This window comes from Halyomorpha halys, unplaced genomic scaffold (genome assembly GCF_000696795.3).
Source record: "Halyomorpha halys isolate HHAL.00 unplaced genomic scaffold, Hhal_1.1 Scaffold594.1, whole genome shotgun sequence".
Classification (NCBI taxonomy): Eukaryota; Metazoa; Arthropoda; class Insecta; order Hemiptera; family Pentatomidae; genus Halyomorpha; species Halyomorpha halys.
Window position 1 is genome coordinate 237036 of NW_027114174.1, and position 15428 is coordinate 252463.

Below are 15428 nucleotides of genomic sequence, written 5' to 3' on the forward strand. Positions count from 1 at the left end.
TGTATCAAACAAGTTATATTAATAATAAAAAAAATTATACATTTTCCACACTTCTAAAAAACAAAAAAATTTAACGATAACAGTTGCATTGAGCCAATTACATACATATTTATACATATAAAACACTAGAAACAAAAATCAGATTTATTTCATATTAAAATTATAATGCATCAAATAGACCATAATTCATAGAATTAAAAATTAAAAAAAAAAAAGAAATGAAAAATAAATAGTAAAAATGAAATAATAAGGATTTTATACGCATAACGTTAATAAATTTTGGGAGTAACATCAAATTATTTGACAAATAACAAAACAAAAAGAAGCGGTCTTGAAGACATCCATACTGTCAGAACACATACATTCATCATAAGATTTGCACCAACAAAATATAATGAAATATTTACAATTATATAAAATACAATAAAAGTGGTAATGGAAAAGTTTAACAGAATTTCCATCTATTACCACATTCATTACACAAGACAAATGTTGTCATAGGTTCATCCGCACTTCTTGTTTGTACCTGAAAAACAGAGTAATTTGTTTATTAATTAAATAATTGTTATTTTAAGATAACAATAATATAATATACAACTACATAACAATAAAATATCTGATTATAAATAATAAAAAAGAAGAGCTCACCAAGAATGTAATGTAATGAGCATAATACATGTTTAAATACATATAATTATGCTTTACTGCTTTGCTTTGATAGCGGCAGAATTAATTAATATTTTTTTTTTTTTGCACTGGATGTATTTTAAAGATAGATCCAAATTTAGACTGATGTTACTTTTTAATATGTAAGGTAACTTTTGGGTAGACTACAGGGCAATCCTAGTAGAGAAAGAAACCCCAGTTTATGGTACTATCTTTAGAATATATTTAATACAAAGATATTATTTTATTTAGTTGAGCCACTATCAAAGCAAAGCAGTGATATATAATAATATTTTCAATCTCCCAAAAGCACAAGGAATTATTTATTATATACATAATATAGAAACATTTAGATGGAGTCACATTGAATAAATCGAATAATCTATTCTTTATGATTATCATGTTAAATTCAATTTTTTAACCAGTGACCAAAAAGTCTGAAACTCTTAGGCCCGTGGACAACTGTAATTTTACCTAACTACAATACTATCCTAACATAATAGCGACAAGAAAATAAACACTCCGAAGGTGTAATAAAGAATGCAATTCCCCATGTAGGCCACAGGTTCTAGTTGTTAGGGGAAAAACATTGAAAACATATGGTTGTGAAAAGTATGAATTATAATTCAACCAAGTGTATTGCTCTGCACTGAGAGTTGAAGTAAAGAAGAAGTGACAAATTATGCAACAAAACAAGAAAAATAAAATTAATTGACTTTAAATATTAACACATAAACCAATAATGTTAAATAAAAATTGAAATCCAAAGAAAAATTAATTAACTAAGCAAATTACCTGATTATAGGTACAATTCCTCTTCTTACATTTGGCACATTTCAGCAAGTCAGTCTTGGTACCCTGTACTGTCGCCAACTGAGCGTCATCAATGGATTCTTTCACAAACTTATTCCTTAATGCTTTCATTTCATCACTAGCCATTTCCTAAAACAATAAGTATAAATAATTTTTAAAAACTCCAGATTACTACATAATAGTTATTAATAATAGTATTATTTCCAAATAGAACCGTAACATGAAATAATTAAGTGTTTCGTATTATATAAAAAAAATTATAACTTATTTGGTTAGAATAAGTACTTAGTTATTTTATTAAATCAATAAATAATAAGCTAATGAAATCCCTAACCCATGGCTTTGAAACAAAATTAAGGATTGTAATGTTGAACTACAAGGATCATTCTCTATCTCAAGCTTTAGCATGAAAAAAAAAAATTATCAGAAATTAAGAAAGTTCACCTCTGCCGTCATTACAGCAAGTTTTTGTGCAGATATTGCTCCAGCGAGGAAATTGGACCTTAATTGAGGATTTTTACCATCCTTGAGGTTGGCCACTCGTGACCTAACCCTATTTTTGTATCTTGAATCAGTGTTTTTGAATTCTTGAAAAATAGCTTCTTCCAACTCTTCAGCCAAATCTTCAACAGGAGCACAGCCTTCTTGTTCATCTTAAATCATAATACAAGATTCTTAACAAAAACCTTATTAAATTAAAAATGAACCTTTAATAGAATAAAATTACGCATTCACGAATTTGTTTATTGAAAAAATTGACTCACTTCCATCAATTTTAAGAGCGCCAAGAAGAAGTTCACGGCATTTTAGCCTCACAGCATCAGTTGTGTTGTTCACTGCAGGAAATGAAGTCTGTTTTGGCTTCTCTTTTTTTTCTTCATCCTTCCTGTCTTCTTTTGATTTTGACTTAGTTTTATTAGAAGAACTTGGAGGAGTAGAGTTATCCTTACTTACATTTGAGCCTGCAACAGACAGTACAATATTTCAGGAAAAATTTTCGTAAAAATTAAAAATATATTTTGACAAATAGAAGGTAAAGACAATTAAGTGAACAACTGAAGCCAATTTAATTAAAAAGCCATACTAAAGAGTAAAATGATTTCACTCTATATATCAGAGAAGCCTTCTTGACAAAGACATTCAATGAGGAAAAAAGATATGGAGAGATGAAAGAAAAGGCAGAAAGATACACAAGAGAGGTAAGAGAAAGTAAGAAAACTATTCAAGTTTGTGAAGTTTATTCATCTACAGATGGCAACAAAAAGAGAGGGAGCTAGACTATTCATACAACTAGGAAGAGAGAAATGGTTTATTTATTCAGAAGCAGTGCTACCCAAATATATTGATTTAGTAAAGTATATAGCATACAAATTGAAGATTTTTAATTTTGTTTTTTCCCTTCTTGCTTCTTTGATTCTTCTATTAAACTCTCATCCATACCACATATCCTGTGATCAATGCCGGTATAATCCCTACAGTCTAGCATAATATCCTCAGCTACTATTGCAACTTCCCTAATATTTATACAGAGGAATAATATTACACAAGTAATAAATCAGTATGGCCAACTAGCTTAAGTGTTGTAGTTTTAAAGAAGAATATACATTCTGTGAAATATTTTGCATCTTTTATTATTGTTAATTCTATTTTCACTTTTTAAAACTAAAAAAGTTGTAAAGAATAGGGCTGTTTGTAGTACTAAAATAGATCTTCGGAAAAATAAAAATTTAAACCCTTATTGCCAATTGTGATAAAAGATAAATCTTGAAAAATTACATTTTTTTGTTTTTATTTATTTTTAATATAATTGTTTGATGTCCATGTTTAAAAACTAAGTTAAACAAAAAATTAATTATCATGAGTTTGTCCTAGTTTATAGATTTTCTTTTCTTTGTAAAATGGGTTAAATCCACTTTATTTATTTATTTTTTTTTTAAGAATTTGTGTAACATGCTGTTTCAATTTCAGCCATATTATATAAATGTATGTCTCGCGTAGTTTAAAAACTACAGATCTAAGGATTATGTTTAATTTAATGACTATGAAATATTGAGAAGGCCAGAGACACTCATCAAATAATAAAGGAGTCCTGAGTACTGGGCCTTTAGGTTTCGTGTTAGGAATCCATGTAGGCACCCTGTGAACTGTGAACTCTTCATTGACCAAAAAATTTGATAAAATCTACAGTTTGTGTGCAAGGATCATCTAATACTTAACACTGTTAGTCACAAAGTAATTATCGCCAAAATTACGAGAAAGCTTTTTAGAGTGCATCACTTTCATAATAAAACCTTGTTTTGTTTTTTTTAAACATTTTATTTTATTTTTTTAAAGGAAAATTTCCATGTTATAATAATAATTTACTTATTTGTTTATGGGGCAACCTCCATACAAATAGGGTTAGCCTGTAAAGTACATGATTTAACAATCATTGCAATAATAATTAAGTAATAATAACAACAATCTACAAACTATTAGATTATTATGTAAGCTATTAATTTATAAATTAAATAATAATAATCAATGAAATAATCTATTAAATTATTATATAAGCTAATAACAAATGGTATACCCAAACTAGAATTTCTACATTAGAGTGAAACAATAAGACAAAAACGACATTACTTACTTAATAAAATAAACAAAAACTATACATCTTATTGTGGGTGTTCTGCTCTAAGTATAAGGCCTTGCGTCACATATATAAAAAGAAGTTTAAGATCTGATTATGAGGGTACAGACAAAAATTTATAAAACTGGTTTTGATTAATGTAGCTTAGTTTCAGCATGTATCGGATTCGGTTCTTATGATATGCGAGGCAGTTTGTTAACAAATGGAAACAATCCTCCAGTGCCGTTCCATCACAAGCTGGACATTGTTGGAGAAGTACCTCAATATAAATACCTTAGTAAAGCTTTTAGTTCATCAGGACTCTTTAACTGCCCGGTGAAGCAAATAGTATCGAAAAGGAACTCAAGCATCGGAGTGGTACTAAGTACCTGTGCAAAGGCAAAAATAATCTTGTGGGATGCCAGGTAGAAGCTTTATGAGTCGATTATGTTGAGTTGTGTCCTATATGCTGTATCTAGAGTAATTGGAAAATAAACAAGTGACTACTGTGTTTACAATGAAACACCCCACACTTTATGACAAGACTAGAAATGGCCCCCCATTCCTGAGGGATATCACGTTTTAAAGCAAACTTTGTCCTGGTTACTAAAAATTCTTAACATGAGTTGTACTCCCTTCATCAAACAATATTATTTAAAACTACTACATCTAGACAGCAATAGCCATTTGAGTTTGCAATATAATTGGGTAACGCAGATATGAAAACTATTGGAGAGCTTCGGAATGTTTGACCTGATACTATTCAATGATCAGGTAAGTATCAAAATTAGAATGGGGGAGATCTTGGACAGATACAGGGAATAAAGACCTGTTATTACAAGAATTGACCTATAACATGTGGTAGAGAAGGGTCTTCATTAAAACAGATGCTCCTCAAAGCTATCTAAAAATCAGCTGCCCCATAGCTCACCTGAGAATAATTGCCCAACTGCGACTTTCTAGTAAATATGCTATTACTTTAAGTGTGTCCGTACAAATATATTTTGGACCCACAGAGGCCAATGTTATATCCACATTAAATATTTAATTTTACATATTTTTTTTATAAATAAGAAGTGTAAAATTAAGTAATTTTTATTTTGGCTGACAGCACTGATACATGTAGGAGATGAAATAGAAGGGAGATATCAGCTTGTCCTGTAACAGACCTCAACATAAGTATCTGTACTTAAAGCTTGTCAAACAAGAAAATTTTTCTATAAGAGGAAAATTCAAAGTCCAATAGGATTTTATAAAAACCAAATCATTCTTATTTAGCTGCTTGTAAGCAACTAAATAGTCTTTAAAACACACAATACTTCACATAGTTTTAAAAAACACAAATTCTAATTGTTTATCGACTTATTAAGTTCTTCCAGTTCACTAAACTCCATCAATTTTCCTCTTTCTTCTTTCCTCCAGCTTCAATGACCGTCCTTTCTCCATTAGATATTAACAATTTCATTTTCAATTTGATCAAAAGTGGAGGAAATGTACATTATTTTATTATTCCCTATCTGATCATTTCTCACATACAAGAGATGGCTTACTATAGGTTACCACTCTATTCTTACCATGGTAGAAGGGCCAACTTTTTATTATGTGGAGACCCCTCAGGGTTGATTCGAACTAGCATTACTTTTGTTTTGTTGGTCTGTCTAGAGGTTTTCATATATTTAGTCTTTTCACTATTTATATTAAGTCCTAAATCCTGTGCTGCTCTCTTGAATTCTTCTACAGAACCGGCCAGTGCTGTTTTGGTTTTCTCTGTGATGACTACATCATCCGCATAAACCATTTGTTGTGTGAGCCTATTGTAAATGGTCCCACCTGGGTTTGTCCTTATTTTTCTAATGGCAACTTCTAGGGCGATGTTGAAGAGTACTGGTGATAATGATGGGTTTCCCTATCTTAAGCCACTGTTAACCCTAAAGCTATTTGAGATACCCACTCGAGTCTTCACCTTACAACTAGTCCTTTCCAGGGTCATATTTGTTAATTTTATTAACTTGCTAGGTATTCCCAGTGACTGCAATGCCTTTAATAATTTTCCTCTGTCCACACCATCATAAGCCTATCGGAAGTCAATAAAGAGGTGGTGTAAGTCGACATTACACTCGTACATTTTCTCAAGCATTTGTCTGATCGAGAATAGGTAGTCTGCCCAATATACTGTGGCTGGCTCTTATGACTGAAAAGTTTCCTCCAGAACTGGCAGACAAAGCTGAGGAACCTATGGGAAGGTGCTGGAGCAAGTACAGTTAACAGGGGCAACAGAGCCATAGCAAGGGTTGACAGCAGTTGGCAAGGAAGGTTTCTAACAGAGGAAAAAAGTAGGGCATTGAAGCAAGCACCTTTTCCAGTAAACCTTCTTCTTAGCTAATACATCATCAATAGGCTGAACACGAGCAGCCACATTTGACAGAAAAAACTTAGCAATTATTTGTCCAGGGACGATTTTGTTTTCCAGTTTCCAGTACTTTTAAAAAAATATTTATTCATATATAGCAGTATGAATAATTGAGAGTAGATTTTGTATCATTTTTCAAACCCTGACGGAATGAATATCTTGGATAAGAATACTGAAATTCAATATACATTACATTCTCACCCACTTAAATGACCACAGAATTCAGTATCCCATTTAGCTTAAAGTTAGCAACCCTAATTTGCAAATACTTAATATATCACAATTATAAAACTGTCTTTCATGGTATGAGACATCCAGCAAACAGAATTCGCTCAGAGTTACAGGAAGGAAATAAACATGTAATTGTAAAACTGCCAAATACATACTAGTGGTCCTATCCTCTATCAGAGAAAAACTCCATAATTAATACATCATGTTTCTAAGCTGATGTCTTAATCAGATGAAGACAGGTAACTAATATGATAATTTTAATGTTAAATAAAAACAATTCTTAACCAATCCAATCAAAAAATAATAATACAAGAAGTCAAAAATATATTTTCACTGAAGGTACATAATATAAAATTAATAAACAACAATAATAGTTGGTAACTGATTAAAATCAATTTTGTTATGAAGCAGAACATACATACTTAATAGTTATATCATTGTAATTTAATAAGCCTTGTTGACAAATAATATGATCTGCATAAAAGATGATCTCAGCAATTTTAACTCATCTTGGTTTGTTATAATAACTTATAAGAAAAACAAATTGGTTTAAATCATAATTACCTAAAAACTTCTTCCAATGTTTAATAAGTGTTTTGGACAAGCTTATCACTTCATCATCAGTGCTTGATTTCCTTAGGGCATTAACTGTCATTCCTATTCTAGTCTTTGTGAGAATCTCGAGATTGACTGGCAAATTTTGTAGAGCTTTTAGAAGCTCTAGTGCTTGTTCCTGGCCCTAAAATAATGTAAAGATTTTAAGATATTTTAACTTAAATGATCAACAAACAAAATTACATAATAAGATGTAATCTACATCAAATTTTAATGAAACTTACAAGTCCAATTTAACCTTTTGCACTCAAAGTTTTTTTTTTCATTCATATTACCAGCATAATAATCTGTGAGCTGCGACCATCACTTGTCACCAAGAGTGAAATATCTTATACACAATAGTTTTTGTCCTTAGTTATGAACTGAAACTTATTCGCGTTGTCTCCATAGCAGAGCCCTCGAGTGCAAAGGGTTAATGAATAAATAATAATTACCAGTAAGGAATGTATCTTATAAAACTTAGGATTTTAAGTTCAAAGAGTTCTAGTTCAAAACTGTTACTCCCATATAGTAGTGTGAATGCATTCACTTTTATACAATGAGAAAATATTTGACATTATTAAGTGATTCATATTTATACCCGCTCTCAACTAAAATGGATTTGTAAGAGGCTTGCTTATCTCTCTTGAGCAAGTCGAAGTGTAGCTGTGATCCAATTGAAGCAGTAATAATAATGTAAGTTAAAACCCACAATGGAACAACGTAGAAGTGAGCACACATCCAAAAAAACATAATTTCTAAAAAATCAGTCTTTTAAAATATTAAGTCTTTTGTAGTCCAAGTATGTTATAACAAACAACTTAATGATTTAATTTTTAAGCATTTATATTAGAATGATGTTAATGCTAGTATTAATTTACTCTGAAAATAAATGAACTAGTTCATATTATACTTGTATAAAAGAAAATGATTTTATAGGCTATGATACAGGATTCCAAACATGTATTTAACATTAATTAAAAATGACGATAATAGAAGGCAAATAAAAAAAAATCTAATTAAAATAATGCTAACAGCTCTAAGCGAAACTATTTATAATAAAGATATATATTTAAAATCCACCACTAAGTATTTCTTTATGATAAATTAGCAGAATGGACCTACAATCTAATTTAGTTGATAAAACCTAGAGGCATCCACATAAATAATTATTTTAAAAATGCATATATCAATATCAACTAACTAATTGTTTGAAATATTTTCATTACAATAATAAAAATAACAGTAAATATGCATATCGTCAGTAAAAACCCAATGTAGCGTATCTGTAAATTTTACTATTTTGAGTTTTGTTGAATTTATATGTAATGTTCTATTCCCATTGCAATGCCAAAAAGTCCTAACTAAATAGACATAACTGATTTAAAATGCGATTGAGTTGTTCCTTACCAAATTCCACAAAAGTTCTATATTTTAAATAGTTTGGGAGGGAAATAAACATAAACGACTCAATCAATATATATATATTAAATTTAGCAAGCTTAAATCTGTAACCATAACTCACACACCACTCTAAAAATTTTGAAATATTTCAGTTTGGCATCAGGCTAACAGAATACTAATGAAAACTACATAAATAAATTGAAACCATACTGCGGCAGTCATACAAAGTAGAAATTTTTAAATCAATAGAAATATGACTACTATCTGAATAAATTACTTTCATTTATGAATTAGCGAAATTCAACCACTAGCCTTTAATCATTAACGAAAATAAATTAAATGTCAACAATAAAACTACAAACAACAACAAATGTAATCACAAAAAATACCTAAATATTTTCTATTTCTTAATAAACCACAAATTACAAAAATAAAGTTTAAAATACTATCCTGCTAAAGTTAAAATAATAATACACTCAATAACTGTAATAATGACAGAACATTCCAATTTTCATAATTAAATAAAAATAAAGGCTACGGCACAGAAGAAATAGTGCCAAATATACTTCTACAATGATAAATAAAATATTAATTTTTTTTCAAAGAAGAGAGTTTACTTTAATTTACCTTAAATTTAAAAATATAACCTTAAATCATATAAAAATTTAATGATAGAAGTTATTAACTAATAATACTACATTACATAGTTAATTCATAAAATGATAGTGTAATTGAATGCCTGAATAAAAAAAGTAAGTTTTAAACAACTAACATTAAAACTATAAGTACAGAAATGCTCAAGATTTAAGAATAAGATATTTAACAAGATGACATCAATTCAACAAGACATCAGTAGCTAATGTTAATACAAATTAAAAAATCAAAACCAGAAGAGAATATATCAATCACAAGGGACATTTAAGTTGTAGTTCATAACAATGTATTTAGATAATTTAACCTACACCATCTCCTGAAGTTATTTTGGTGAGCTTCTTTTGAATACGCATAACGTCCTCTTCAATGCTCATCTTAAGAAAAAAATTACACTAACTTTGCACCTCAAAGAACAGAAAATAACCCTGTCACTACAGCCTTCCGCCTGACTAATGCCGCTTCAACAACTACATACAATACCGCAAGAGCCTATTGCCAAAACTTAATGCCTCTTAGATCATTTTAGAAGAAATTGATGTAAATAATAAATATATTATAATCATCAATTTTCAATCTTTTAATTAAAAAATCACCATTATTTTATTTACTTATTAGATCGAAATCTATTTAATTAAAACTTTATAAATAACAATACCTCTTGGAATCACAAAGATCGATTCTTGCAATGAATACACGATATATGAAGTCGATCATGTGATGAGAAGATTTTCTTTTTCTTCCAGAGTTCGTAATTATGGCACACACCGAGTTATATGATGTCTTAGGAGTTAGTAGAAATGCATCCGATAATGAAATTAAAAGGGCAAGTTTTTATTATTATTACTTTCTTTTTATTTGCAAATTCATATAAAACTTTGTATTCTTGAAAATCTGTGAAAACTGAGTCTTTGTTTGGTGTGTCTTTGTTCCATTCACATATACATGTTATTTGCTATACATGTTGTTTCCTATTTATTCTCTAATGGGCATTATTTATTGATTAGTTTTAATAACCACTTTATTATCCACAGGCATACCGAAAGCTTGCTAAAGAATTTCATCCTGACAAAAATCCACATGCAGGTGATAGATTTAAAGAGATTTCCTTTGCTTATGAGGTGCTCTCTGATGAAAGAAAAAGGGATACTTATGATCGATATGGGTTAGATGGATTACAAGGAGGAGGCACAGGGACTGGTCCGATGGGTTATGATATTTTATCCCAAATATTTAATATGTGTGGTGGTCCTCACAGAGGGCCAAGAAAAGGAGAAGATACAATCCATCCTCTTAGGTGAGTATTTTGGAAGAATATAAAAAAAAAAAATATTTGTTTGAAAATCCAGTGTTTACTACCATTAAAAGTCATTTAATTACCATTTCTTTAATTTTTAAACTGCTTACATCTCATTACTAATAATAGTTTTATTTATAATGATTAACATACCAACATTGTATGTGATTGAATGTGTAGACTGTTGCATAAACTATTTAGCAATGACTATAAAAAGATGGATAAAATTAAAAACTAATTATTCACTAATTAGTAACGTAATATAAACAAAACAACTTTTGTATGATCAGTCATTTATATTAGTAGAGAAATATTCAGTATTGCTTGTTTAATCTACTCTTATTTTGGCTGAAGTTGGTACATCCAATTCATATTTACTTTCCATATTTTTTAAGTGTTATTCTAAGTACAGATTCCCATTCCTTGATGTTCTTTCTTAGGGCTGTCTACACATTATATTCATTTTATTGAAACTATTACTATAAGGGGTTTGGAAGTATAATAATGACTGTTAAGGTGTTAGTTGAAAACATTATTTTTCATATGAACTTGTTAGCGAACTTGATTGTATCTGATTCCAGCTATAACTGATATACTCATTGGTTGCTAGTCATTTAAATTTGTAAGGTTACATTGCATAACTCTACATAATACTTGTATTTGTTCTCTACTTCATGTTGGAGTTTCCTGCTAATGTAATAGAATGTTGAAAGCTATTGCAGTTCTGTTGGGACACTTTTGTTCTTTATAATAACATGATTGATGTAATTTAACCTACAATTGAAGATTTGACAAAATAAATTAAATTGTTTTTGTTCGTTTTAAAATAGATAGGAAATAAATAAAAGTTGTAAATTTTGACTATCTTGCAATCTTTAAAATAGATCAAGCCAAATTGTAGGTAATCCTCTGTAAACATTGCCTTACTTTTTGAAATTCAAGTATAAAGAACTTGAACAGCTCATGATAATTATATTTTCTGAACTCTGTTCTCGATGATTATTTAATATCATATGATGAATGTAAAAAGTATGTAAAAGAATCAATGAGAGGCTATTCAAAATTGCTTTATCTAAGGATTTTAAAGATAATTTGCTTTCTTAAGAAGAAAATATGGAGGTAAATTAAGGAACAAATTGTATTTTCAAGATTTTGCACAAAATTGTTTTATAACTTCTTAAATAGTATCATGATTATAATATAAACCATTTTTTAATTTGTTCCCTTTTAGTAATTATAATTGATTATTAATTATTTTTAAATTTTCTCTTTATTGAAATTATATCTCTTAAAAATCTTTTAAAAGATATTTTTTATGTTAAAATGATTATTCTGTATTTAATAAAGTGACTGTTGCATATTTAAATTTAAACATAGTTTATATCTCAATTTTTATTTCATATCTTGTTTGTTAAATTTGCTAAGCCTACATATTTTGTTGAAATATCTTTCTGGTTTTCTTTTAAGAGCCTCAACTTTTCAGTAACATTATTGATCTTTTGCTTTAATATGTTAATAAGTGCAGAACTCTCATTGAATGACAAACTTTTATTTTTAAATAATATTAGCAGTCAGTAATAATACTCAAAAAAGTTACTCTAATATATCATCATTTAACACTTATTTATGTATCATTACAGTGTCCCCCCCCCCCCTCAACTTGTTTCTAAGATCAACACAATAAGCACTTCAATAATTGTTTTTATTAAAGCTTAATCATTCACTGTTTTTCTTTCATGACTACAATCTTTTTACTAATTTGAGCATTGTCTGTTGTTTTTATTTCATTAATAGCTTCTTCCATCTTGTGATTGCTAGAAATGGCAGTTATGGTTTTAATCTCTTTGTGCTTATTTAACTTATCTACCTTTATATGCTGGTTATTTTAAAATTTTAGTTTGTGGTGGAGAAGCTTGGTTACCACAAACTTTGTGCTCGGTGGGTTCCAAAATTCCTACCGGAAGCCCATAAGGAACAGACTGGCTACAGCACTGACCTTTCTCCAAGAGTACAGCACTGACCTTTCTCCAAGAGTACAGCACAAATGGTTATGTAGTTCTGGATTGTATCGTAACGGGGGACGAGACTTGGGTGAAGTATGTCAACTGTGAAACAAAACAGCGATGGAATGGGCACACACACGTTCTCCCAAGAAACCACGAAAGTGTTTGCAAATGCTATCAGCAAGAAAGGTCATGGCAACTGTGTTTTGGGACTCCAAAGGAGTGCTTCTCGTTTTGGTTTTCTGAAACATGGAAAAACAATCAACTCAAAAAGGTATTGTGAAACACTAAGAAAGTTACGGCGTCCCATACAAAATAAGCTTTGGGGAAAACTTAGCACCAAGGTGTTGTTTTTTCACAACAATGCACATCCACACACTTCATATCCGGGCACTTTTGGATGGGAGGTGTTTGACCATCCACCATACAGCTCTTAATTTTTGCAGTCTTTTACTTTCTGGACAGCCCTCATATATACTTTCTTTTTTTTTTTTTTCAGGGTTTCCTTAGAAGATTTGTACAACGGTAAGACTACTAAACTTCAATTACGCAGAAATGTGCCTTGCAGGACTTGTAATGGGTATTTAGAAGCATATTTAATTTTTCTATGATCTGAAGCTATTAGTATTTTAGTAACTGTAATTTTTTCTTTCAGTAAGGGATCTAAATCTGGAATGCTTTTAACGTGTAAAGGATGTAGTGGTCGTGGCTTCAAAGTTGCCCACCATCAAATATCTCCTAGAATGACACAAGAATTTCAAATGAAATGTGGTGATTGTAATGGTGAAGGTAGGTGTCCTACCTATTGTAACTTATAGTAATTGCATTATTTATTTTTACTTTCTGTGTACTATTACAGTAAATCCTCATGATAATGAACTCAAGGGACCAGAAAATTAGCAGTTATGACCATGTCCATAACATCCGAAAGAAAATGATTCGGTTAATATTGTAAATAACAATTAAAAAAAAAAAAAAACAACACTACCAATTTATTTATTAAAAAATTTAATTTTTAGTACAGAAAGACTATAGTTATATTAGTGAACTTTTTTTTACTATCAGATTTTAAAAAACTTAAAAATAATTAATTAACTACATAATTAATAATAATTAATTAACTACTCATTTACCAATCTTCCCTCTACACGCCACAACCCCTGATGAAGACCTGAAACTCAGGTCGAAACGTCGGCATAAAATAAATAAATATGGTTTTGTTTATTTATGTTGTTCTTTGCTGACCGCACCCCCCGACAAACTTCTTTAAGCATTAATCTACGGTCAACTATCTACACCTCATTAAAAAACTTAATTTGGAAATTGTAAAGTTGATTTGTTTTGTTTAGCATATTTTTATTTCTTGAATATCTCTTTGAGATAGTGAAAGGATAAGGATTGGTTTAATGGTTTGAAAAAAATATTTCCTGTGAAAAATCGAATTCATAATTGTTACTGTCATAGAAACATATGTATTTCTAAAAATTACTGTGATTTCTTGGATTCAGGAATTTTTTGGTTATCCATTGACAATGTTTTTAATCTTGTTTCAGCAAGCTAGTTCAAAATTTCAGCTTTTAATTTTATCGGAGACAAACAAAATATGGACAGCTATTAAATAAATTAAATTTCACTTTTCTACTAATGCTTTATTCAAGTTTGGTGTTTGTCACAGGACAGGTAATAAACAAAAAAGACAAATGCACACAATGCCAAGGAAGAAAGATCATTGAAGAACTTAAAGTCCTTCAGGTCGATGTTGAGAAAGGAGCTCATGATGGAGATAGGATTGTTTTCCATGGAGAGGGTGATAGACAGGTATACAGTTATGAACTTAATTTATTTCGTATGTTTATATGTTCACGCAACCACTTAAAATTGCTACTATTTTTTATATATGATACCATTGTTTAAAAAAATAGAATAAAATAAATTCTCAAAGTGATAGCTGCTAAATCACCAGAAGGTTGCTATATAATTTTTAAATAATTAAATTAATTAAAAAATCTTTGTATTGTTCATAAATAAACTTCAAAAAATATTTATATTTTTGAAGTACTTCATTCTTCTTGTTTTTACTTGAAAAAAAGGTGCCATGGATTTTGTTCAAAAATTTCAATGTGCTATCTGACAGATACGTCAGGTAGTCAAAAATATTTTTGCATTAAGAAAATGGAAGCTTTTCTTAGTTTAAATTTTTAAAAAACATACCTCTTGTTTTTAAAATCTTATTGGAGTATAAAATGAACAACCGACTAACATTTATTCTAAAAAAACAATAGTTGAGATGAAATTTCTCTGGAATGTGTTGATTTTTTAATGTATTATAGTGGTGTTGAATTTTCGGAGTTTAAGGGTATCAAGATGATACTTGCTTCTCCAATTCTAGCAATGATTGTTTATAATATGAATTTTGAAATTTCTATCTTAAATTAAAATTCTGCTTATTAAATAAACAGGAATATAATTTTTTTTTCAAAACTCAAAAAAATGGCTTAAATATATATAATTTATGAATTTTAATTTAACTCAGTTGCTTAGTTTTTCTTTTTTCTATAAAAAGCCAACGTTATGTTTAAATTTGAGGAGATAACCTTGAGCCTATGTGTATTGATTATGTATTTCATATTGATTTAAAGTTTTTTATCATTCTGAATATGAACCTGAGAAATGATTTCTGTTGATAGTTGAATAAAAGAATTCATACCACAATTTTTACACCCAACCGATTTTAATATATGTGTAAAT

General features: G+C 29.4%; 2 protein-coding genes across 2 annotated transcripts in view; one reads left to right on the forward strand and one right to left on the reverse strand.

The window, feature by feature from the left end:
* Positions 1–295: 295 nt before the first annotated feature.
* Positions 296–9871, reverse strand: TfIIS (RNA polymerase II elongation factor). Its single transcript, XM_014426789.3, has 6 exons — positions 9692–9871; positions 7296–7470; positions 2244–2441; positions 1924–2132; positions 1462–1608; positions 296–526 (listed from the first exon to the last, which is right to left on the reverse strand). Exons 1-6 carry the CDS (start codon positions 9755–9757, stop codon positions 446–448), a joined length of 876 nt encoding a protein of 291 aa, XP_014282275.1. The 5' UTR covers positions 9758–9871; the 3' UTR covers positions 296–445.
* A 185-nt stretch (positions 9872–10056) lies between these two features.
* Positions 10057–15428, forward strand: part of LOC106684599 (dnaJ homolog subfamily A member 2) — an 11333-nt gene continuing 5961 nt past the window's right edge. The window contains exons 1-5 of the mRNA XM_014426776.3: positions 10057–10206; positions 10415–10677; positions 13180–13260; positions 13336–13469; positions 14356–14498. Coding sequence (XP_014282262.1) covers positions 10138–10206; positions 10415–10677; positions 13180–13260; positions 13336–13469; positions 14356–14498 — 690 coding nt within the window. The 5' untranslated portion in view covers positions 10057–10137. The remainder of the gene's footprint in view (positions 10207–10414; positions 10678–13179; positions 13261–13335; positions 13470–14355; positions 14499–15428) is intronic.